This window comes from Cherax quadricarinatus, chromosome 49 (assembly GCF_038502225.1).
Source record: "Cherax quadricarinatus isolate ZL_2023a chromosome 49, ASM3850222v1, whole genome shotgun sequence".
NCBI lineage: Eukaryota > Metazoa > Arthropoda > Malacostraca > Decapoda > Parastacidae > Cherax > Cherax quadricarinatus.
In genome coordinates this window covers 21,897,313-21,923,794 of record NC_091340.1, presented here as the reverse complement: position 1 = coordinate 21,923,794, position 26,482 = coordinate 21,897,313, and the positions used below count along the sequence as shown (strand labels likewise).

The 26,482-nt window shown below is 39.4% G+C and overlaps 2 protein-coding genes across 2 annotated transcripts in view; both read left to right on the top strand.

The window, feature by feature from the left end:
- LOC128705044 (golgin subfamily A member 1-like) overlaps positions 1-10,125 on the top strand; it is a 152,703-nt gene extending 142,578 nt beyond the window's left edge. Inside the window, exon 9 of the mRNA XM_053800296.2 lies at positions 1,038-10,125. Within this exon, the coding sequence (XP_053656271.2) occupies positions 1,038-1,196 (159 nt within the window). The 3' untranslated portion in view covers positions 1,197-10,125. The remainder of the gene's footprint in view (positions 1-1,037) is intronic.
- On the top strand, positions 9,363-25,175 carry LOC138854112 (tigger transposable element-derived protein 1-like). The gene is made up of 2 exons (XM_070095247.1): positions 9,363-17,531; positions 17,580-25,175. The coding sequence occupies exon 1, from the start codon at positions 9,363-9,365 to the stop codon at positions 11,061-11,063; it is 1,701 nt and encodes a 566-aa protein (XP_069951348.1). The 3' UTR covers positions 11,064-17,531; positions 17,580-25,175.
- Positions 25,176-26,482: the final 1,307 nt, after the last annotated feature.

Below are 26,482 nucleotides of genomic sequence, written 5' to 3'. Positions count from 1 at the left end.
CACTCACCACTCATAAGGTAAGGCAGACGAACTCTGACAACTTGTGATGATGACAATGATAATGATGATGGTGATGACAGTTAGCCATGCAGTTACTGATGACAGTTGAATGGAGGTGATTATATGGAGTGTAGCTGCATTTGTTTGGTAAATATGATTGGGCAACTGGGTATGTATTTGCAAATGTTCAGAGCTCGCAAAAGTGGAACTCGTGATAGTGGAGGGCTAGCTGTATAAACATTGTCTCCAGGAAGCTCACATTTGAGCACAGTAAGTTTATTTAGGTACAGGTACACATAAGTACAATTATATTATCATACATAATGTAAATTATCTAGGATAAAAGTCAGATAAAGTGACTTATTGATGTGAAAACACTATTCATTTGTATATAGCAGCAGATCCGAGTGTTGTATGGAACACACATGTATGGACCAGTGAGGGGTGGGATGGGCAAGGCAGGGGAAAGAAGCTAGGTCTACCCCACAAAAACAGTGGACTGACACACAGGCAGGCTGCCTGCTAGCCCACTAGATGGAGGGAAAAAGTCCTGTGGTCCAGCTCACAGTGTTTCAAATTTTTTCCCTAAAAGTGACACCATGTTAGTCAAATTTTACAGAATGTTAATCAAAAATATACTGCAATTTTGCAATAGTGTAATAGAGAAAAAGTGGTAAAGGATTGCATGTTAATTGACTGTCTACTGTATTTATAACTAAGTCCTCTTCAGTACATGTTCATGATATGTATCAAATATTAAGAGACTAATAGTGAGGTGAGTAAGGGATGATAATAGTTATTGTAGTGGCAAGAGATGTGATCTGTCATAATTGAAGTCCAGCACTTGCACTCTGGAGGAGGAATGAGGATGTCACAGTTTAGAACTGTGAGCTGTGACATCAGCACACTTCTGGCAAGTCAGCTGCTGAATGAGCAATAGTGCAAGTGTTCCCTCAGTTTCAGATCACCTTACTACAATGGGAGACAGCCAGTTCATTAAAAAAGCAAAAATGCTAATAAGACTTGGTGTTTTGCAGGCGGTTCACCTGACTCGCGCCGTGGCGACGCTGCTCAACATGACGACCGAGGAGGAAAGGCTGCTGCGGGAGACACTAGAGTGGAAGATGTCGTGGTTTGGATCCAAACCAAATTTGGGTAAAGGCCAGACTGCCAAGACAATCCCTCCATCACAATGACACCCCTGGTGGTGGTCATAGCAGTGCCTCATCTGGCTCTTATCAACTCTTTTTTAAGACATCAGGAGCCATTGACTGTATAAATTAATAAATTACAGCTGGGAAAATGTTTGTACTGCAGATTAAAGGGATTCAGTCAAGCTTTCTTATGAAGCTCTTTTAAATACAACCAGCTTTCTTATAAAGCTCTTTTACACAGCAGCTGAAAGGATATTCATAGTCCATGCTGTTCCATATTGGATGAACTTTTTCAGTCATGTTTATGAAAAATTTTACTGAGTAGATGAGCTTTGTAAGAGAGCTGACTGCACATAGTGGTGCTTTATGAGCTGACTGTATTGATAAAATCTCAATTAGTATTGGCCTTCCTGCAAAAGGATGTAAAGCCAGATGTACTGTGTTAACCCTTTTGAGCCCTAGTTCCTAGGCCTTTTGTGTATCCATGTGCTCCTGCACTACCTTCTGCAGGATGGATACGCGGTGCACAACAAACTATTCACTTCAGCGGCAAAATCAGTCATACACACACACAAAAAAGAGTGACCTGAAGAAATCCATTGGAACACGGGAAGTCTGGTGAACATTTTGAACAACTGTGGAACAACTGCAAGGTAGCAAATACTTTATTAATTAATATAAAATTTGCACTGTATTATATTGACTAGTGACTAAAAAGAAAAGCATCATATTTTCGGAAGTTTCACGTTTATGCTGAAAATTCATATTTTCAAAAATGATTTCTCTATTTTTTTAAGCATTTTACAATTTTTTTTTTTAAACTGCCCAGATTAAAGTACTGGCTTAAGCTGCCCAAATTGCAACCCTGGCTGGCCCATTGCTGCACAAAATCCTGTGGTTATTGGTTTAAAAGTCATTTACCAACTAAAGACATATTGGATATCTCAATCACTGAGGATATTTGTAAGCCCGGGCATCTATTCAGAAGTTCCTCAATAAAACTGTTTGATAATCAAAGCAATGCCACTTTTGAAAGCTGCAAATTTTGTAGTACAACTGTACTGTAATTACCTTCATTAACTTGTAGATAATTTTGCACCAGTACTTAATTAACAGCTTTGGCACTCTTAATTCTACAGTTATCTAATTTGTGAAGTCTTATTAACCTTGTTAAAGCAAGGTCATTAAGATTGTATCTTCCTGAAGTTGTTGGGGGATAAAAACACGATTTTCTCGGGTGTTAGATGACAGGTACCTTTATCCTTGAGATAATTCTGTATTCTTATGTATTATAAACCTGCCTATATGTATATTACAAACCTGCCTTTTTGTATATTTAATTTTAGTGTAATACAGGAGTTGACGTGTGTAGTGACAATATTGAAAGATGTTATACCTTCATTTATTGTACAGGAAAACTGGCATCATATAACGACTTTTGAAGGATGTTATGCCCACACTTAATATACAGGAAAGCAGGCATCATATAACAACTTTACAAAGATGTTATACCCACATTTCTGGGCCAAAGATTATTATAAACATTATTAATATTTAACTGAAGGTTTTAAATGGGCAGACTAACATTTTGGTGGTTGGTTTCAAGAAGCTTATGATTTACATAGCATGTAATCCAACATTTCTTGTAAATGTTGCAAGTTTCTAACACTGTAGCAGTGTTCATCTCTGGTGGTGTTCACTTGAACTTTCAGCTCTCATAAAGCTGAACAAATGTGCCTCCCTGTGTTACCATTTTCTAAGACTCAGAACAAAGTTTGTTCCGTCACAGATGTTTGAACGCACTGATGGATGAGTCTGGCGAACGCGATAATGTTCATACATTTGAGATATACGTACATTTATACATTACATACATTATGATGTATTTTTTACAGCACTAACTATTATAGCTTGGTACAGTGCTATGTAATGTTATGTATTAATTTTATATGTATCTTCAGAGACTACATAACTGACCAGCTCAGATGATATGATACATGCCATCAAAAAGTTTTTGGCTTTAATGGCAATGCAGAAAATTCACTGAGAAAATGAAGCTGCTTGGTAGGTGGGTGGATGATGGTAGATCAGATCCTATCTTATGGCTTCTTGAGCCAGACTGTGGAAGATACAAGACCAGTAATTCTCAACAACTTATGGCTTCGTGTTTATGATAGTTGGTGTAATGCTTTTGGGGGGAGGAGGACACATGGCTTCCTGGTGGGGAAGATAGGTGAAAAGTGAGTGATAGTTGATGTGTTTCCTCTTTCACCTTGACATATCTTAGTGGGGAAAGAGCAGTATTAAAACAAGGTCAGTCTATTTAAAAAGGTCAGTTGTTTTACAACAAAAGTTTATCTAAAAGTTGGTCAGTTATTAGGCCTCAAAACAGTGTTTTGTTTCTAGTCAGGTTAACTTAAGTCATTAAGTTTGTTCAGTCAGTCTTCAATTTAATGATCAACTTCAACTCTTGCATCAGAAATTTAAATACAGTGGTACCTCGAGTTACAAACGTAATTTGTTCCAGAAGGCTGTTCGAGTGCCAATACCGAACAAATTTGTTCCTATAAGGAATAATGTATATTAGATTAGTCTGTTTCTGACCCCCAAAAATACACTTAGAACAGAACTTGCAAAAAATACACTTACATAATTGTTTGAGTTGGGAGCTGTTCGAAACTCAAAGTACCACTGTATATTGATTTATGTACAGTATACCCTCAGTGCTGAGTCACCATCTGGAAAAGACCCGGGCCAGGACAAGACCGGTGAACCTACTACAGTAGACCCTCATATTACGGATTTATTTGGCACACTTTGGTTATTACGCTATTGAAAAACTGCAGCATAATTTTATACAACGCTTTGTAAAATTAACTTAACACAGTTTGGTTTGTGGAAGGGGAAAAAATTTAGAGCATCGCCCGTGGAATATTTCCCTAGCTCAGGCTGCCATCTGGCTGTGGGTGAAACCACTGTCTCTGCAGGGCTGCACCGGGCTTCAAGGCAGCAAAGGATCGCTCCTCCTTGCTTCTTTGCGGTAATATGTCAGATGATTTCAAGTGTAAGCCCATGGTTATTTACCACTCTAACAATCTTCGTGCTTTGAAAGGTGTAGATAAAAACACCTTACCAGTAATTTGGAGGTCAAACCAGTCAGCATGCATAACAAAGGAAATATTCATTGACTGGTTTAAGCATAACTTTATTCCTGAAGTCAAGTTTTTACCTGCACAGCAAGAACTTTGCATTCAAGGCTCTCTTTATTCTTGATAATTCCTGTACTCATCCAGAAGCTTTGCTGGATGTGACCCCACATGTAAAAGTTGTATTTTTACCTCCAAATACAACATCTTTAATACAATCACTGAATCAGGGAGTTATTAAGTCATTCAAGTGAAACTACACAAGAAAAATGATGAAAAAAATAGTTGCATCAATGGACTCTGACTCCACCTGGCAGTACCAAGCTTATAGATTATTGTATAATGTACTGCAGGGTAAAGAAGCCAGAGATCCATTACAGAATTTATGCACACTCCAATACAACCATCAACTTTAGTACCAGAGCCTCAACCATTCACTTCTGCTGCCAACCAACAACCATCCACCTCAGCCCAGTAGAGCCACACCATGCATATCCACTCTCTTCACAATCACTGACATACACCAGCAACCACATTTTAAGGTAAATAATATTTCTGTTGCATTTGTGGTCTTAAGCAAGAAAAACAACATCATCATTTTTATTTTTGTAAGATCTTGATGTCTAAAAAAAAAAAAAGTTATTTGGCTTTTTTTTTTTAGGGGGGGGGGAGTATCCTGGGAATGTAACCTTAATTTTCCCATAAGTTCTTCAGTTTATATGGATTTATCTAACATGGCATTTTCAGGAACGTAACTACCATATAATATGAGGGTCTACTGTATGTTTATATTTTACTTTAGTAAGAAATATTACATAATCTATTTTTCTGCTATATATATAATATATTATTATTATTATTATTATTATTATTTTATTATATGTACTCTTTTGCCCTTTCTTTTTTTTGGTCGCCTGCCTCATTGGGTAATAGCCAGTGTGTTGACAACTTTTTTTTTTTTAACAAACCGGCTGTGTCCCAGCAAAGCAGGTAACCCCAAAAGGGTGTTAACAATATATATATATATATTATGACATGCCATACATATCGTAAGAGTCAACTAAAATACTGGGAGCAAGGGGGCTAGGAACCCCTTCTCTTGTATACATTACTAAATTTAAAAAGGAAAACTTTAATTTTTCTTTTTTAAAACTTTTGATTTTCTTTTTTGGGTCACCCTGCCTTGGTGGGGTACATCACTGACCCCTTAATGGTCAGTGCCATAGTTCTATATCATAAGCTCAGATAAGCTGCACCATAAAAAAAGAAAGCCCTACCCCACGCAGTGCATGATAAAAAAAAGGGACCTAGTTTTTGGTTTAAAATAGTGACTTTGCAGTGTAATTTTGGATGTTTTTTTTTTTTTTTTTTTTTGGTATCATTGGATAGAGTGGAAGATATATTACAGAAATAGAGATGATTTTGATTGCAGAAATATTTGAGAATTTTCTCCAGCCTGGACATACAAAAACCAAAGTTCCACTGTATTACAATAATGCATAACAGTAAATCTTCTTTTTTTTTAGTATGAATAAAAACTCAAAACAAAACTTGTGCGTAATATTGGAGAGGTTTGGGGATGTAACTAATGAAACAGAGGAAATGTTATTTTAGTGCCATGAATGTCTGCATTGTTTATTCTAGACCCTATTTTGAAATTGGCACTTTCTGAATTTTGTGTGCTATTGGCCAAATTACCAATTTTTGATCACTTTATTGGGTAGTTGGAATAGGCGAATGGGTGGTTTCTTGTGCTTAGTCAATAAAATAGAAGGCATACTAGTGAAATTGTTGAGAATTTAGTCGACTGAAACAATGTAATTGGCCTAAAATAGGCATCAAAATGGGCTGAATCACAGACCCATAAATATTGCTGACACAGCAAAATTCTGATAGCTTACTTCCATCATTTTTCTGTCATATTTCATACTTTTTGTTTTATTACTTTCAGATAGATTCTCTACCATTTCATAAAAATAAAACTTTTTTTTTAAATTCTTGAACCACATGTACAAGTTTCAGATCGGGAGTCTGGACCCCTGCAGTTGTTAATTCCATCTAAATCTTAACCCCTAAACTGTCCACACGTAGATATACGTTCACGTGCGGCAGGCTCCGAACGTAGATCAGTGTTTGATTTTTCATTCCTTCAAAATTGGCGTGATAGGCCTGAATTGCCTAGGCATGAGAGAATGGATGTGCACACATTGAAAAAAATCAAGGATGCTGGGGTACTGAGTGGCAACATCAGTTAGTTTCAGCTCCATTTTGGGTCAACATCATGGTAAACCCCCGTGATTCACTGACGCCTCGGTGTATTAATACGTACTCTACTATTCCCGGAAAGTGATACAGAACGCGAGTTTAGTGGTTTTGACTCTGATATAGCCGCTGAAGATCAAGGAATTAGTGAAACTTTTGTTGATAACCTAGATGACCCTCAGGCCAAGACCTCTGGGGTAGCCAGCATGGATAGTGTGGACAGTGTGGCCATGCCAGACCCTCAGCCCAGCACTTCTGAGGTGGCCAGTGTGGTTAATGTGGCCATGTAGCCACAATAGACCCTCAGGCCATGACCTCTGGGGTGGACAGTGTGGCCATACCAGACCCTCAGCCCAGCACTTCTGAGGTGGCCAGTGTGGCCACAACAGACCCCTCTGGGGTTGCTAGTGTTTCTTCCCAAAGGCAACTCTGCAAGAGGAAATTATAATTTTCCATGCATTATGGTGATAACAATAGTGAAAGTGATATAAGTGACGATGATGAAATCGATTTTATGCCGATAGACGATTCATCGAGTGAAAGTGATTATCATTTTCCCCCAGTGAAATGTACTTTTAGGCGTCATAACCTATGTTCAGGCAGTGTGCCACATGTAGTCGGTGGCAAGGGTCGTGGCAGGTCACGATCCGAAACCCCAGCCACTGATAGTGATAGTGATAATGAAGGTGAATATGCTGGGATGGAGGAAGAGGGGGGGTGGCATGGTGCCTGAACCTCGTGGCGCAGTGAGTGGGCAGACAAAGGACCACCCAGTACCTTCTCAACCATGTGCTTCCTCCACTCCTGACCTCCCTACTGCTCCCCCATGCCACAGGTCCACCCTGCACCATGTGACCCCAAATGGAACTGGACAGAAAGTACACCATTTCTGCCACATCCTTTCAATTTTGATGCCAGTGGAAGTGGCATCATGCCACACTCTCCCATCACAAATGAGACTACAGAGTTAGACTATTTTCAACTATACTTTGATGAGTTGATAATGAACCTAATTGTTACCCAGATCAACATGTACCACCAGTATACAATGGACCACACAGATGTTTCAGAGTCTTCATGGCTGCGCAGGTGGAAAGATACAACTGTGGCTGAAATGTATTTATTCCTTGGCACTGTCATGCTTATGCCACACATTTGTAAGAACAATATAGCACACTACTGGTCCACAGACCACTTCATCAGTACTCCAGTCTTCTGTGACCTCCTTCCCTGTAACAGATTCACTCTGTTGCTACGAATTTTACACTTCTCAGACAGGAATACGCCAAACAGAAATGACCTCTTATACAAAATCCGGGAATTGTTTATGTATCTGAAGCAAAAATTCAGCGCCTACTTTTATCCATTCAAGAACATTTTTGTCGACGAGTCCTTAGTTCTGTTCCAGGGACGGCTGTCATTCAGACAATATATACCAAGCAAACGTAATCACTTTGGTATAAAACTCTTCGTTGTGTGACTGTGAGACTGGTCTTGTGTTGGATGTCATTATCTACACAGGGAAAAATACACTCGGTGATACCAGGCGCATGTTGGGCATTTCTGGGGATGTTCTTCGCAAGATGATGGGGCCATACCTTGGCAAAGGTCATACATTGTTCACAGACAACTGGTATAAAAGCCCTATGCTCACTGATTTCCTACGTGTGAACAGTACTGATATATGTGGAACAGTGAGAAGAAGTAGAAAACACATGTCAAGGTTCAATGGAGGAAGTCCAGTAGAAGCATTTCATGCCAGTGACATCATGGCACTGACGTGGCATGACAAATGGGACGTGATGTTGCTGTCAACCATCCACAGAAACAAGATGGTACAAACAGACAGGCTGAGCAGGTTTAACAATGCACCTGTTGTAAAGCCAGCTGCTGTCATCGACTATGCGAACAATATGCGACTAGTTGACAAGTGTGACATGATGATAGGGTTTGTTGACTGTGTGCATAGGAGTCGCAAGTGGTATATAAAAGTTTTTTTCCACTTTGTAGACATTGCAATGCTCAGTGCTTTCAACGTGTATGAAATAAAGACTGGGAAGTGACAACGATATGCAGAATTCACCCTCAATATCATCAAGTTGATAGCGAAAAAGTATGGTACCACACCTATATCTGTCACTTCACAGTGACCTGTCACCCCACAACAGTGACCTGTCACTCCACAAGAAGAGGGGGAAGTGCCCGACCGAATAATCTCTAACTGTCACTGCCTGATACCATTACCATCTACTCCAAAGAAGTACTCTCAGAAAAGTGTGTTGTGTGTGCTTACACTAAACAGCAACCCTGAGTGCAAAAAGACACACAATACATGTGTCAGCAATGTGGGGTGGCACTCTGTATGAATCCATGCTTCTTGGAGTACCATACAGTGGTGGACTTCTAGAAACATAAATGCAACTTGTAAATCCCTTGTATATACAGTGGAACCTCACCTAACGAATGCATCGAATAACGTTAAATCCGCCTAGCGATACATTTTAATGCAAAAATTTTGCCTCGGCTAGCGCTAAAAAACTCGCTTAACGCGGTTCGTTCGAGACGCGTCCACGTGCGGCCTGAGCCCGCCTCACTTGTTCGGTGGGTGCCAGTGTTTACAAGCCAGCCACTGCAGTCGCTTCCAAGCATACAATCGGAACATTTCACATTATCACAGCCTTTTTAGTGATTGCACCTGCAAAATAAGTCACCATGGGCCCCAAGAAAGCTTCTAGTGCCAACCCTACAGCAAAAAGAGTGAGAATTACTATGGATATGAAGAAAGAGATCATTGCTAAGTATGAAAGTGGAGTGCGTCTTCGAGCTGGCCAGGTTGTACACAAAACCCCAATCAACCATCGCTACTATTGTGGCCAAAAAAACGGCAATCAAGGAAGCTGTTCTTGCCAAAGGTGCAACTTTGTTTTCGAAACAGAGATCGCAAGCGATAGAAGATGTTGAGAGACTGTTATTGGTGTGGATAAACGAAAAACAGATAGCAGGAGATAGCATCTCTCAAGCGATCATATGTGAAAAGGCTAGGAAGTTGCATGATGATTTAATTAGAAAAATGCCTGCAACTAGTGATGATGTGAGTGAATTTAAGGCCAGCAAAGGTTGGTTTGAGAGATTTAAGAATCGTAGTGGCATACATAGTGTGACAAGGCATGGTGAGGCTGCCAGTTCGGACCACAAAGTGGCTGAAAAATATGTGCAGGAATTCAATGAGTACATAGACAGTGAAGGACTGAAACCTGAACAAGTGTTTAATTGTGATGAAACAGGCCTGTTTTGGAAGAAAATGCCAAACAGGACGTACATTACTCAGGAGGAAAAGGCACTACCAGGACATAAGCCTATGAAAGACATGCTTACTCTGTTGATGTGTGCCAATGCTAGTGGTGATTGCAAAGTGAAGCCTTTATTGGTGTATCACTCTAAAACTCCCAGTGTGTTCAGGAAAAACAATGTCCTCAAGGCTAATTTGTGTGTGCTGTGGAGGGCAAACAGTAAGGCATGGGTCACTAGGGACTTTTTCTATGACTGGTTACACCATGCATTTGCCCCCACTGTGAAAAATTACCTAATTGAAAAGAAATTAGACCTTAAGTGCCTCCTGGAATTAGACTATGCTCCTGGTCATCCTTCAGATGTGGCAGAGCGACTTTCTGCAGAAATGAGCTTTATTAAGGTCAAGTTTTGGCCTCCTAATACCACTCCTCTCCTGCAGCCCATGGGCCAGCAGGTCATTTCCAACTTCAAGAAACTGTACACAAAAGCTATGTTTGAAAGGTGCTTTGTAGTGACCTCAGAAACTCAATTGACTCTAAGAGAGTTTTGGAGAGATCACTTTAGCATCCTCAGTTGTGTAAACATTATGGGTAAGGCTTGGGAGGAAGTGACTAAGAGGACCTTGAACTCTGCTTGGAAGAAACTGTGGCCAGAATGTGTAGACAAAAGGGATTTTGAAGGGTTTGAGGCTAACCCTGTGAATCCTATGCCAGTTGAGGAATCCATTGCGGCATTGGGGAAGTCCTTGGGGTTGGAGGTTAGTGGGGAGGATGTGAAAGAGTTGGTGGAGGAAGACAATGAAGAACTAACCACTGATGAGCTGCTAGATCATCTTCAACAGCAAGAGGCCAGACCTGAGGAAACTGCTTCGGAGGAGGGGATAGAGAAATTGAGGAAGTTGCCTACTTCAAAGATTAAGGAAATGTGTGCAATGTGGCTTAAAGTGCAAACCTTTTTTGATGAAAATCACCCTCACACAGCTATTGCAAGCCGTGTTGGCAACCTGTACACTGACAATGTTGTGAAACACTTTAGGAATGTCATAAAGGAACGGGAGGTACAGGCCTCTATGGACAGATATGTTGTGCGACAGAGGTCCAGTGACTCTCAAGCTGGTCCTAGTGGCATTAAAAGAAGAAGGGAAGTAACCCCAGAAAAGGACTTGCCACCTCAAGTCCTAATGGAAGGGGATTCCCCTTCTAAACACTAACACCATCAACACTCTCCCCTCCTCCCATCCCATCAATCATCACCAGATCTTCAATAAAAGTAAGTGTCATGTAACTGTGCATGTCTTCTTTAGTTTGTGTGTATTAAAATTAATATTTTATGTGGTAAAAATTTTTTTTTGTTCATACTTTGGGGTGTCAGGAACGGATTAATATGATTTCCATTATTTCTTATGGGGAAAATTAATTCGCCTAACGATAATTTCACCTAACATTGAGCTCTCAGGAATGGATTAATAGCGTTAGGCGAGGGTCCACTGTATATGTGAACAATAGTATGTGATTGAACCAGGTGTACAAATTCATTTATCAGTGTGAACATGTGTGTTTGTGACAGTATGATTACTAATTCAGTACCAAACATTTGTCTCAACAAGAACTGGCTGTGAAATCAAAAGATCTGCAACAAAACATTATTATCATAACATGAAAACAACAAAAAATAGAAAAGAATTGGAAAAAAAATGATAAATGTTTATTATTTCTGCAAGCGGCAGTGCTCCATGTTGCCGACACCTCATCATTTAGCACCAACTTCGCGGGCTTACGTCTTGGTAAGTACTGACCCGAATTTTTTTTTTTTATCCTATGCCATTTATAAAAATATGCTCTTTAATTTAAAAACAGAAAAAGATTTTTTTATTTTTCAAAATATTCAGAGCGCTGCGTAGGCGAATGTATATCTACATTTGGACAGTTTAAGGGTTAATGAGTCCCTCTTTTCCTTAGACATCAAGCTTACTTTTCACCAAACTAACAACCTTCATGGTAATGTAGTTGGTACCTCTCTTCCTGCTACTGATGCTTCTGGTGTCCACTTATTTCCTGCTCCTCTTGTCCTCTCCAATACTTTGGAGAGACTTAAAGAACACAAAAGAAGTGTTAGACTTGCCAATGCTAGTTATGCTTTTTTCTGTCATGTTAGAGATCACAGTTATCCTATTGACTAGTCCTCTGCCAGAATTGTCTACCCTTCTAGCCTTCACAGACACTGTCTACCCTTCTAGCCTTCACAGACACTGTCTATGCTTCTAGCCTTCACAGACACAGTCTGCACTTCTTCTAGCCTTCACAGACATACACTACACTTCTTCTAGCCTTCACAGATACACACTACACTTCTAGCCTTCACAGACACATACTACACTTCTTCTAGCCTTCACAGACACACACTACACTTCTAGCCTTCACAGACACCATCTGTCTTGTTGAAGCATCACTTACACACAGCTCTCCTAGTATAAATCTTAGTTGTGGCTTTGTCTCTGTAAACACCTTCCTTTCACATTACATTGTCAAATGTTCCAAACTTCACAACACTTATGACTTAACATCATTTTTTCTTTTCCTCCTTTCCCTACTTCTTCTCTCTTTCTGTGTCTTTAGCTTTCCTCTCATCTTCCCTGGTGTGTCTTGTAATAAGAGTTTTTTCCTGTGTTTTGTTCTCACTCTCGTGGACTATTATTATCCTGCAGTGCCCTGTTTTCTTCTTGTTCTTAGACTACCTCCATTACTCGTACTACTACTACTGTTGCTACTATTACTGCTGCTACTACTATTACTGTGACTACTGTTACTACTGCTACTATTTTTACTATTACTACTACAGGTCGGCCATCACAAATCTGGCATCATTGGGCCCTATAGGGTGCCGGATTACCCAATTTATGCCCTACTTTTGGCCTATTTCATTGTTCCAGTCTACCAAACTCATAGCTATTTTGTTAGTATTCCTTCTGTAGTGCTGTTTAAATTCAACAAGGTTTATACAGTGGACCCCCGGATTAAGACATCATCGGATACAGTAACGTTTTTGCGCCAAAATATTGGCTAAGTTAACGACACTGAACTCGGTTAAAGTCATTCGCTCTGAACATGTCCGTGCACCTTGAGATGCCCAGACACTCCATGTACAGCCAGTGTGCCATTGTTTGCCAGCCACTGAGGACGATTCCACACGTACATGCAATACATTTTGTATTCCATTGTTTTTAGTGCTTGTAACTGCTAAATAAGCCACCATGGGCCCAAAGAAAGCTTCTAGTGCCAGCCCTTTGGTAAAGAGGATGAGAAACACTAAAGAATTCAAGAAAAAATTTGTAGAAAGATACGAAAGTGGTGGTGGTAAAAGGGGGTAGTGATGGTGGTACACCAGCCAGGGTACCTCCCCACACACCAGCCAGAGTACTTCCCCACATACCAGCCAGTGTACTTCCCCACACACCAGCCAGGGTACTTCCCCACACACCAGCCAGGGTACTTCCTCACATACATAAGAACATAAGAAAGAAGGAACACTGCAACAGGCCTACTGACCCATGCAGAGCAGGTCCATGTCCCCCCCCCAGATTAGCCCAATGACCCACCCAGTCTGGTCACCTTCACTCAAGGAAGGAGCATGGCACCAGACCCAGCAGCACAAGCTAGTCAGGTCCAACTCACACCCACCCACACCCACTCATGTATTTATCTAACCTATTTTTAAAACTACACAACATTTTAGCCTCAATAACTGTACTCGGGAGTTTGTTCCACTCATCCACAACTCTATTACCAAACCAGTGCTTTCCTATATCCTTCCTGAATCTGAATTTTTCCAACTTGAAACCATTGCTGTGAGTCCTGTCTTGGCTGGAAATTTTCAGCATGCTATTTACATCCCCTTTATTTATTCCTGTTTTCCATTTATACACCTCAATCATATCCCCCCTAATTCTACACCTTTCGAGAGAGTGCAGATTCAGGGCCCTCAGTCTATCCTCATAGGGAAGATTTCTGATACATGGGATCATCTTTGTCATCCTCCTCTGTACGTTTTCCAGAGCATTTATATCCATTCTGTAGTACGGTGACCAGAACTGAGCAGTATAGTCTAAATGAGGCTTAACCAAAGAGCTGAAGAACAACCCGAGGACTTCTATTATTTATACTTCTAGATATGAAGCCAAGAATTCTGTTAGCTTTATTGTGAACACTAATGCACTGTTGTCTTGGTTTTAGATTACTGCTAACCAGAACTCCTAAATCCTTTTCACAATCAGTAGTATTAAGATCTACATTATTTAGTTTATATGTCGCATGGTTATTTTCCTGTCCAACATTTAAAACTTTGCATTTGTCTATATTAAACTGCATCTGCCACTTCTCTGACCATTGCATCAGTCTATTTAAATCATCCTGGAGTGCTCTAGTGTCCTCATTAGAATGAATTGGATGGCCTATTTTGGTGTCATCAGCAAATTTGCTTATGTCGCTATTTATTCCCTCATCTATGTCATTTATGTAAATTGTGAACAACAATGGACCCAACACTGACCCCTGAGGAACACTGCTTTTGATGTCCCCCCCATTCTGATTTCTCCCCATTTATGCAAACTCTGCTGCCTATTTGTCAGCCATGCCTCTACCCAGGAAAAAAATTTATCCTCCTATTCCGTGTACCTTAAGTTTCCTCAATAGCCTCTGATGTGGAACTCTATCGAAAGCCTTACTGAAGTCCATATACACAATATCATATTCATTACCATGATCTACCTCCTCAAACACCTTAGTGAAAAATGTTAGTAAATTCGTAAGGCAGGAACGCCCCTTTGTAAAATCGTGTTGAGATTCATTAATCAATCTGTGCCTATCAAGATGGCTACGAATTGCTTCGGCAATTATTGATTCCATAAATTTTCCCACTATGGAGGTAAGGCTTATTGGTCTATAGTTCGAAGTCAAGAACCTGTCACCTGCCTTGTAAATAGGTATTACATTTGCCATTTTCCACTTATCAGGCACTAAGCCATTTTGTAGTGATAGGCTAAAAAGATTAGCCAAAGGTATGCTAAGTTCCTCTTTACATTCCTTTAACACCCTTGCAAACAGTTCATCAGGGCCTGGGGATTTGTTAGGTTTTAGTTTCTCTATTTGTCTGAGGACCATGTCATTAGTTACCGCAATCATGCATAGTTTATCATCCTGTTCTTCATAATCTATTATTTCAGGAATATCGCTAGTATTTTCCTGGGTGAAAACTGAGAGGAAGTAGGTATTGAGAATTTCACACACACATCCCTATCACCGTCAGTGATCTGACCAGAGTTACTCTTAAGTGGGCCAATCTTGTCCCTAATCTTACTTCTGTATACCTGAAAGAATCCTTTTGGGTTAGTCTTTGAATCCCTTGCGACTTTAGCCTCATAATCCCTTTTTGCTTTTCTTATTCCTTTCTTTATTTCTCTCTTTAATTGAATATATTGATTTCTTAACTGCCCATCCCCTCTTTTGATACTCCTATATATGTCTCTCTTTTGACCAATGAGATGTTTTAATCTATTGTTCATCCATTTGGGATCATTTTTGTTAGATCTAATTTCCCTACTTGGAACAAAAGTTGTCTGGGCAGCTAGAACTATGCTCTGAAAAATGTCATATTGGCAACCAAGATCACCTACCTGACCTATAGTCAGGACATCCCAATTTAGCCCACCCAGGTAATTTTTCAGTCCCTGGGACAGAGATTTGATTGCAGTTATCTGGGTAATTCCATGATATATTGAAACTAAGTGATTTGTGGTCACTTTCCCCAAGCTCATCATTAACCTCAAGATTGTTAATTAGTGACTTTTTGTTGGCAAGAACCAAGTCAAGCAGATTGTTTCCTTTAGTTGGTTCTGTCACAACCTGTTCTAAAAAGCAATCCTGAACCGTATCAAGAAAGTCACTAGACTCAAGATTTCCTGTCATATTGTTCCAATCAATTTGTCTAAAGTTAAAATCTCCCATTATCACAACATTTTCATATCTAGATGCCTTATGAATTTCATCCCATAAGAGCTTACTGCACTCCCTATCAAGGTTTGGGGGCCTATAAATCACACCCAAAATTAATTTGTCATGACCCTCGAGAAACTGTAGCCAAACAGATTCTGTGTTCAATGTTTCTAATCTTATATCATGTCTAAGACAACAATTTAAATTTTCTCTGACATATATTGCCACTCCACCACCCTTCCTGTTGACACTATCAGTGTGGAATAGTTTATAATCCTGTATGTTGCATTCAGAAGGCATTTCTCTACTTTCAGGTTGAACCAGGTCTCTGTTATACCAATAATATTTATATTACCTACACTTGTAAGTAATCTTAGCTCATCTATCTTATTAGACTCCTACTATTTGTATAGTAAACCTTAAGGGAGCTAGTCACTCGTTGCCCTCTGCTATCTCTCTTTGTTTGTTGATTAATTGATTTGCCTTTACTAGCAACTTTATTTTGAATATTGTCTTTTAAACATATCCCTGAGGTATCCCAGTAATAACTGCTGTTTTTAACCCTAATACTGCAGCCTGATTGTTTCCCACAAGCACCCATACCTCTATAATCTATCAGTTTAAATTCCTAGACAAGTCATCAATTACCCTCTCAATCAAATTGGCTAATGCAACCACTCCATCCCCAGAGAGATGAACCCCATCCCTTGCATACATATCACGTTTGCCAAAGAATAGGCCCCAGTTATCAATGAATGGGATTGCAAGTTCCTTGCAGTGCCTGTCTAGCCAGCAATTTATTCCAATTGTCCTAGACATCCATTCATTGCCCACTTCCTTTCTAGGCAAGATGCTACACATGACTGAGATCTCTCCCTTAGACCTAACTACTTCTATGGCTGACCTGTACTTATCCAGCAGCTCCTGTCTCCTGCCCTTCCCAATGTCATTACCCCCAGCACTAAGACAGACAATGGGCTTGTTCCCATTACCTGACGTAATATTATCCAACCTGCTGACTATGTCACCAACACCAGCTCCTGGAAGGCACATTCTCTGTGTGACCTTCCTGTCTCTGTTACAAATAGCATGGTCCATATATCTTACCTGAGAGTGTGACACTATACCACGTGTGATACGTGGTATAGTGTGATACGTGGTATAGTGTGACACGTGGTATAGTGTGACACGGTATAGTGTGATACGTGGTATAGTGTGATATGTGGTATTCTTACCTTGATTATCAGGGGAATCAGTGGTACCTTCAACCTCAATAACCACTGAAGTGCACGCGTCCTGAAGAACAGAGAATCGATTTCCTACCTTCACATCTTCTTTGTTAACCCTCCTTATCTTCCTTCTTCCTGAACTGTAAACCACTTGCCACTTAAAGTGGCTGCCACTATCACTGCTAGTGACCATTACCTCCTTACCAGCTAAATCCTTCTCACACTCGCTCCCAAACTCATCTAGGCGAAGCTTCAGCCTCCTATTTTCCTCCTGAAAAAGTAGAACCTCCTTTTTCAACACTTTAACCTGAGATTCTAAAACACTACAACAAGCCATGGTACTTGGTAACACCCCATGCTAACTCCCAGAGCTTAGGACAGGTATGACCGCAGGTGACCACTGACCTCAGCCAGGGTACTTCCCCACACACCAGCCAGGGTACTTCCCCACACACCAGCCAGGTTACTTCCCCACACACCAGCCAGGGTACTTCCCCACACACCAGCCAGGGTACTCCCCACACACATGATTTGATTTAAGTGGGACTTGAGAATGAGTGAATAGAATTATCAAAGCTTATTGCTTGGGAAGCATTGAAAATTGGTTTGGGCAAATACGATTCTGTTAGTTGGATGGTTTGTGAAGGACCTGCCTAGTATGGGCCAACAGGCCTGCAGCAGTGTTCCTGTTTTCTTATGTGCAAATATTTATGGATGAACATCACCCTGACACAGCTGTTGCAGGCCGTGCTGGCAACATCTACAATGACAATGTTGTGTCCCATTTTAGGGAAATCTTAGAGATGCCAGAAGCAGAGCTCTCTGGACAGATATTTAGTGCCACAGGTGTGCAGTGACTAAAGTTGGTCCTAGTGGCATTAAAAAACAAAGAAGGGAAGTAACCCCAGAAAAGGACTTGGTACCTGAAGTCTTTATGGAAGAGGATTTCCCTTCCAAACAATAGTACACCTCCATCCTCTCCCCTCCTCGCATCTCATCATTCATCAATAAGTCTTCAATAAAGGTAAATGTCATTTTAGTAATGTTTTACTCTGCATGTCTCATTGTTTTTTTGTGTAGGGAAAGGTATATTTCATGTAAAAAATTATTTTGTTTACTATTTTGGGTGTCTGGAACGGATTAATTGGACTTCCATTATTTCTTATGGGGAAAATTAATTCGGATTAAGTCAGATTTGGTATAAGACACTCTCTCTGGAACAGATTAATTACGTTATCTGGTGGTCCACTGTACAAGCGTTGCACTGAACCTTCACTTCAGTGCAGCTCTTGCAAGAACAGATCTTGTAAGATCTGTTCTTGTTTCTGGTTTGTTATACAAAATGGCTAGCTGGTTTATTATGCATTAAAACCCATCGACTACATGATGATCTTTAACCCTTTGACTGTTTTGGTCGTATATGCACGTCTTATGAGCCAGTGTTTAGGACGTATTAATACACAAAAATTCTAGCGACTTCAAATCAAGCAGGAGAAAGCTGGTAGGCCCACATGTGAGAGAATGGGTCTGTGTGGTCAGTGTGCACCACATAAAAAAATCCTGGAGCACGCAGTGCATAATGAGAAAAAAAAACTGACCGTTTTTTTTTTATTATTAAAATGCCGACTTCGAGGTGTATTTTCGTATAGTATTTATCGTTGTATTCTCATTTTCATGGTCTCACGTGATAAAATGGAAAACATGTTACAGAAATAGAGATGATTTTGATTAGTTTCACGAAAACGACCTTGAAATTGAGCTCAAAGTAGCGGAAATGTTCAATTTTTACCAGTGTTCAAGAGTAAGCAGATCACACCACATCTCCAATATACATCAACTGGGGAGTCTAATATTCTTTCACTAGTGCACTGATATTATTTATACCCATTTTACAATAATGCAGTAGTCTGCATAACAGTAAATTTTGCATTTTTTGTATGAATAAAAAATCAAAATAGAAAGCTATAGTAATATAAGAGGGGCCTAGAGATGTGACTAATGAACGGAGGATATGTTACTTTAGTGCCAAGAATGTCTACATTGTTTATTCTGGACCCTATTTTGAAATTGGCGTCTTTTTTAATTTGTGTGAAATTGGCCAAATTGCCAATTTCTGACCACTTTATTGGGTAGTTCAAATCAGTAAATGGGAGGCTTCTTATACTCAACTGATAGAAAAAATAGAGTTCTAAAGAAATAGCTATGAATTTGGTCAACTGGAACAACGGAATTGGTCAAAAACGGGGCTCAAAGTTGGCAAAATCGCCGATGCGTATATGTTGCCGAGACTGCTAACTTCGCAGGAGCGTAATTCCATGAGTTTTCGACCAAATTTCCTACTTTTGGTGTCATTATCACCAGGAAAAGATTCTCTATCATTTCACAAGAAAAAAACTTTTTTTTTTTTTTTCCAAAAATTTTGTGACAGAATGAGTTTCAGAAAGGGGCTTGTGACAGTCAAAGGGTTAAGGACCTCAATAGAAATGAGTCACTTTGTCTAACTTTTTTGGGTTATTCTAGGCTCTCTAGACATGCTGTTACGTATGATAATATATGTAACTATTTGTACATACCTGAATAAACTTTCTTATTTCTATTCTGTCGACTGAGTACAAGAAACTGCCCATTCACCTGTTTCAACTACCCAGTATAGTGGTTAAAAATTGTCAATTTGGCCAATATCCCACAAATTTCTAATGATGGCAATTTCAAAATAGGGTCTAGAATAAACAATGCAGACATTCCTGGCACTAAAATAACATTTTCTCTGTTCATTAGTCACATCTCAAGGCCCCTCTTATATTACTCTTGCTTTCCTTTTTGAATTTTTATTCACACAAAAAATAGAAGATTTACTGTTATGCAGACTACTGCATTATTGCAATAATTGTATGAATAATGTCAACCCATTTGTAACTATGTATGAGACTGACCAGTTGGACATGTATTGGACGGTGACATCATTTGTTTACTCTTGAACATGGCAAAAATTGAACATTTCCTCTAATTTGAGCTCAATTTCAAGATACTTTTTGTGATGAAACCAATCAAAATCATATCTATTTCTGTAATATATCTTCCATTCTACCAAACGAGACCCAAAAAAAACGAGAATACAACCATAAAAACCATACAAAAATATGCTGCTAAGGGGCTGCTAATGGCTGAGAAGTGAACTCTGTTATTTATCGTCCAATTTCTTTCATTTTTGGTGTATGTTAAGAAGCATCTTTCCATCATACATTGCCCAAGTTTCAAGATAGCCCAACAAACAACTGAGAAAAAAAATATTTACCAAAAATCATATATGGCCAGCTCAAGTCAGGTACTGGAAGTAAGTCATTTTGTCTGACTTTTTTAGGTTATCCTAGGTTCTCCACACATATGATGCTATGTATGATAATCTATGTAGAGAAAACTGTTTTGTTTCAGTTTTATGGTACATTTTGAGTGTATATCTCGGTTAACCCTTTGAGGGTTTTGGTCGTACTAGTACGTCTTACGCGTAGGGGTTTTTGACGTACTAGTACGCATAAATTCTAGCGGCCTCAAATCTCGCAGGAAAAGGCTGATAAGCCTAGATGTGAGAGAATGGGTCTGTGTGGTGGGTGTGCGCAGTAGGAAAAAAATCTGGGACCCAGTGGTGCATTGTGGGAATGCCATCATAGTACACAATTTCCACCGTGCCCTGCGGTAAGAAGTTCCTCACTCCTCGGCGAATTGGGACACTTTTGTTCCCCAGTGACAGTTCTAATACAGATGGAAGTGACAGTGAAGATGAGTTTCAAGGTTCTGGTGAGGTTTTGACCGAAACTAATGACCATAATATGGGTAATAGTGAGGAAAACCCAGACAACCCACAGCCTTCCACCTCTGGTGCTGGGCCGTCGTTCAGTTGTACCAGAATCAAAGAGGAAACTCCTATTTTCCCAAATCCCAGACTCAGATGTGAGCATTGGTGATGATAATGATAGTGATTATGAACTACAAGCTCTTCAAACTTGTTCCAAGAATGGAGGAGGAGGAGGAGGCAGAGGAGGAGGAGGCAGAGGAGGAGGAGGCAAGAGGAGGAGGAGGCAGAGGAGGAGGAGGAGGAGGAGGAGGAAGAAGAAGAGGAGGAGGAGGAGGAAGAAGAGGAGGAGGAGGAGGAGGAAGAGGAGGAGGAGGAGGAGGAAGAGGAGGAGGAGGAGGAGGAAGAGGAAGAGGAGGAGGAGGAAGAAGAAGAATACGTAATGATAACAATAATACATAATAATAATACATAATAATAATAATACATAATAATAATAATACATAATAATAATAATAGGTAATAATAATAATATGTAATAATAAATGTTCACCCATGACAGTAACAAGATAAGGGGAGATAACATCTGATAAGTGCTGACGTTTGATGAGGGTAAATGAGGGTAGAGCTGATGCCAAAAGATGAGATGAACATCGCCCTCCCTTTGTTTTTGCTGGTATACTAACATTTCTGTCTGTCTATTTGCCTGTCTGTCAAGCTCCCTGTCTATCCATCTAGCTCTCTGTCTCAGAGAGCCACAAGACTGCGTCATCACTTTTACTCACATCTTCAAGCAGAGTATAGCACTTTGTCTGGGTTTCTTGGGTTATCCTAGGTAATTTATACTATGTATACTTGTATTTATGTGTACCTGTGAGACAGAGATAGACAGACAGATAGAATGAGGGAGAAAGATAATTAGATAGAATGGAGGAGGGGAAGCAGCATCCGACCCCATTGTTTTGACAGGCCGGAGGGGGAAAGAGTAATGAGCCAATATGTCACTTTGACAGCTGCCGACTCCTTGTAATTTACACTATGGACGAGGAGGAGAAGGAGAAGGAGGAAGAAGAGGAGGAGGAGGAAGAGGAATAAGAGGAAGAGGAGGAGGAAGAGGAATAGTAGGAGGAAGATTAGGGGGAAGAGGAGGAAGAGGAAGAAGAGGAGGAGGAGGAAGAGTAGGAGGAAGAGGAAGAAGAGGAGGAGGAGGAAGAGGAGGAGGAGGAAGAGGAAGAGGAAGAGTAGGAGGAAGAGGAAGAGGAGGAAGAGGAAGAGTATGAGGAAGAGTAGGGGGAAGAGGAGGAAGAGTAGGGGGAAGAGGAGGAAGAGGAAGAAGAGGAGGAGGAGGGTGGAACACTAGTACACTGGTACTGGTACACTAACATTTCTGTCTGTCTATTTGTCTGTCTGTCAAGCTCCCTGTCTATCTGTCTATCCGTCTAGCTCTCTGTCTCAGAGAGCCACAAGACTGTGTCATCACTTTTACTCACATCTTCAAGCAGAGTATAGCACTTTGTCTGGATTTCTTGGGTTATCCTAGGTAATTTATACTATGTATACTTACTTGTATTTATGTGTACCTGTGAGACAGAGATAGACAGACAGATAGAAAGAGAGAGACAGATTGAAAGAGATAGAATGAGGGAGAAAGATAAAACACCATTGTGTATGACACCATGTTTCAGAGTTCCACAAGCTGCAGAACTAATAGGAATATGTTCAGTGACTGTATATTGGTATATATATTATAGAACAATAATAAACAATGTTTTGTATTGTTTGTTTTTGTAAACAAGTTTTGTAAACAATATATTGATAATTATGTTTGTGTGCTTATTGTGTTGTATACAACGAGTGTATATATGTACATTGCACCTTACTTTGGTCTCATAGGCCACATAAGTTATGTGAAAAAATAAAATAGTGAAAAAAACAACAAACCTTCAAATACAAGTAAATCAAAGTTTACCGGGTGAGCGGCAGTCGCCGCTGTTGCCATACGCAGCTCATTTTCTGCAAACTTCATGCATCCATATCTCCGTAAGTATTGATGGTAAAATTTTTTTGTTTATCCTATAATGTTTAGAAAAAAAAACTCTATTTTTTCATAAGAAAAAATAATTTTTTTTTTTTTTGAAATTTGGCCGACCCTGAGAACGAGTTTCGGAGAGGGCCTGTCGACCCTCAAAGGGTTAATCTTGTGCTACTCTGTTTTCTCTAATATAAGCCCCCGAGACAGGGATAGGAGGATGGTACTTGTATCCCATATCCTCTTCATACCTCCATCGAACCGCTCGGTATTATGCCAAATATTTTTCATTCTGGAGTATTTACCATGTTTTTATGTTATTTATATTGTTTAATATGTCATATTAGATCAGTTGTGTTAGGTAAATAAGCTGTGATGTTGATATTAGCACAATAATAAAGCATATTCCCCTGCATCACAACACTGAGCTAGTGGCAGCTGACAGTGGCTTCAAAGCCACCTTATCTTTTATGGACAGTGTACTGTGTATGTACTTTACACAATAAGAAGCATTTCTTTTATTCGTTGGAACCATGGCTAAGGCTAAAAGTAAGCAGGTTAAACAATAAATGGGGAAAAAGAAATTAGACTGACTTATGCAGCAAGTAGTGCCACCAAACAGTAGCAGCAGGTTGGTGTGGCAACCCTTTAAGTTTGAAATTATGCTAGCCGAAATTAGTGCCAGATAACTGATGGAACCAGATGACTGATTGCCGGATTTGTGATGGCTGAAAGGTACTACTACTAGTACTACTACTAGTAGTACTACTATTAGTACTACTATTAGTAGTACTACTATTAGTAGTAGTACTATTAGTAGTACTGCTATTAGTAGTACTGCTATTAGTAGTACTACTATTAGTAGTACTACTATTAGTCCTACTATTAGTACTACTACTATTACTACTGTTACTACTACTACTATTACTACTACTACTATTACTACTGCTACTATTACTACTACTACTATTACTACTATTACTACTACTACTACTACTACTAGTGTAATGGTAGTCTACTACTACTACACTAACACTTCACTTTGTGACTTGTCACTTCCATTACTACCTTCTTATTACTGCCTCTGCCACTGTTGTACTACTACTAGTACTACAATTACACTGCTACCTCCTCTTATTCTGTTACTACCATCCTATCCTTTCTCTTGTATAAATATTGGCTCCCTTTCCTTGGTAATGTTCCAAGTTGGACCATAAAGTCATCGTGAGTTTCAGTTTCCTACGTGCGGGTTATTTGTGTATTGTTCCAGTCGCGGTATTGTGCTTGTTATTCTCTATTATGATTATTATCATTATTGTTATTGTAGTTTTCATAGTCATTAATCTTATGATTATTATTATTGTTATTGTAAGAGCCCTCCCATCTACCACCTAGGTTGGCTGGCCAGAAAAAGAAGAAACACTTTTATAAAGTTTTTTTTTCATTGCACTGGTCATATCCCATGGAGGCAGGTGACCCAAAAAGAGAAGCAAAAGTATTTCTTTTTAGATTTAGTAATTTATTCAGTAGCAGGTGTTACTAGCACCTTGCTCCTGGTGCTGTAGTCACTGGTCCTGACAACATTCATGACTTTCTCACCAAACATTCTGAGTCATTTTATCATGGAGCTATTATTATTATTTTTATTATTATTAATTTTTATTGTATTATTTTATTATTATTATTATTAATAATGTTCTGGGACCATCACCTCCCATGATCTGCTTATAAGGCTGTACAATTTTTTTTTTTTTTAATTTTGACTTTGTAAGCATCAGTAAAAACAGTGTTCATAGATAATTTTGAAGGGATTATTTTAATATATATTGAAAATGTATATTGAAGAGGATGTGTGTTAAGTTAGAATTTAGAGATGGAGAGAGTTTCGGTTCTCGAAATTTTATATATAACTATTACAGCAATTGAAAAATTTTACATTTGTCTGTTTGCCAGGCGATTGCATGATCTGAGGGACTGCAGCTATGCCTCCCCTTCCTAGGATCAAACCTGATCGCCTGCCAGGCAATGTACAGCGATGTTTCACAGTATTTTCACTATAGCCAGATGTATCACTGTATCTGGGAGGTTTACAAGAGATGAAATCCATTTCAATGATCAAAATATTGTTTTGTATCAACACTTGTGTTAGATGTATATTGATACCTAGATTCTTTGTTCACTGATGTATATTGAGAGATTCTTTGTTCACTGATGTATATTGATACCTAGGTTCTAACATTGTAGTGTATATAGATTTGTTTGAAATAATATGAAAACTAAAATAGAATTCTCTGTTTTCCTCCATTACTGAGTTACTAACACTTGTGTTAAATTATAAATTTAACATCCTTTTAACACTGCTAACACCTTTTAGTGAACACTGTGTTATGTTCCTTCTAAAAGAACAAAAAGACACAATACCATGACTGGAACAGTACAGGTCTCCCTCAACATTCACGAGGGTTACGGGATCAAGAGCCTCGCGAATATTGAAAAATCGCGAATGTTTGGTGCCCCAATATATTGTAGAGAAATCTAATACAATACTGCTTCCTTAACCTATTGAACCATGAACAATCATAAAACACATGAAAACATCATAAAATATATATATGTATTGTATATACATACATGCTCCTCCCACTCATATATTTGTCCAATCTCTTATTAGCTACCCAAGGTCCTATCAAAGCTAAAATCTTGGGTAGTTTCAAATTTAGGTTGGATAAATGTAGATGAATGGTTCAGAGAACTGACAAGTTGATAAATTAGACACATGTACAACACTTGGGTATCTTTATTGAGGAAACGTTTCGCCACACAGTGGCTTCATCAGTCCATACAAAGGAGAATGTTGAAGAACAGGAGGAGTTTAAGGTAATCAGTCCCTCAGCCTTGAGTCGATGTGGTCAGTCCACCAATCTTGAAAAGATTGGTGAACCCAAGCTTATTGCTTGGGTAGCATTTATTCTGTTAGTGGGTTGGATTTGTGAAGGACCTGCCAAGTATAGGCCAACAGGCCTACTGCAGTGTTCTTCCTTTCTATGTTCTTATGTTGAAGAGTGGAACAGTCTGCCTAGTATGGTTATAAGAATATATGAACATAAGAAAGGAGGAACACTGCAGTGTTCCTCCTTGTAGTGTTTCTCCTGCAGTGTTGCCTCCTGGGGTGATCTCTGCTGAAATATTATTTGCTACACTCCTCCATTTTAGGTGTCTCAGTTGAAATCTTCCAGTAGCAATATGTTTGGGACAGGAGTTAGGAGATTTTCCAGACACTGGTCAGTTTTCAAAAGTTGTTTCTGGAATTTGCTGGGAAGTTGCATCTGGAGGCTTGTATACAACCACAATGACAGGGTTTTGGTTTTCAGTCTTTACTACCAAAACTTAAGCTACATCATTTGAGCTGTTTAATAGTTCTGAGCAAATGAGCGACTCACTGATGTACAAGCCAACCTTCCCTTGTTGCCTGTTTAATCTGTCGCATCTGAATAGATTATAACCTGGGATCCATATTTCGTTGTCAAAATGATCCTTTATGTGGGGTTTCTGTGAAAGCTGCAAACATTGTATTTTACTCCATGAACACTCCCT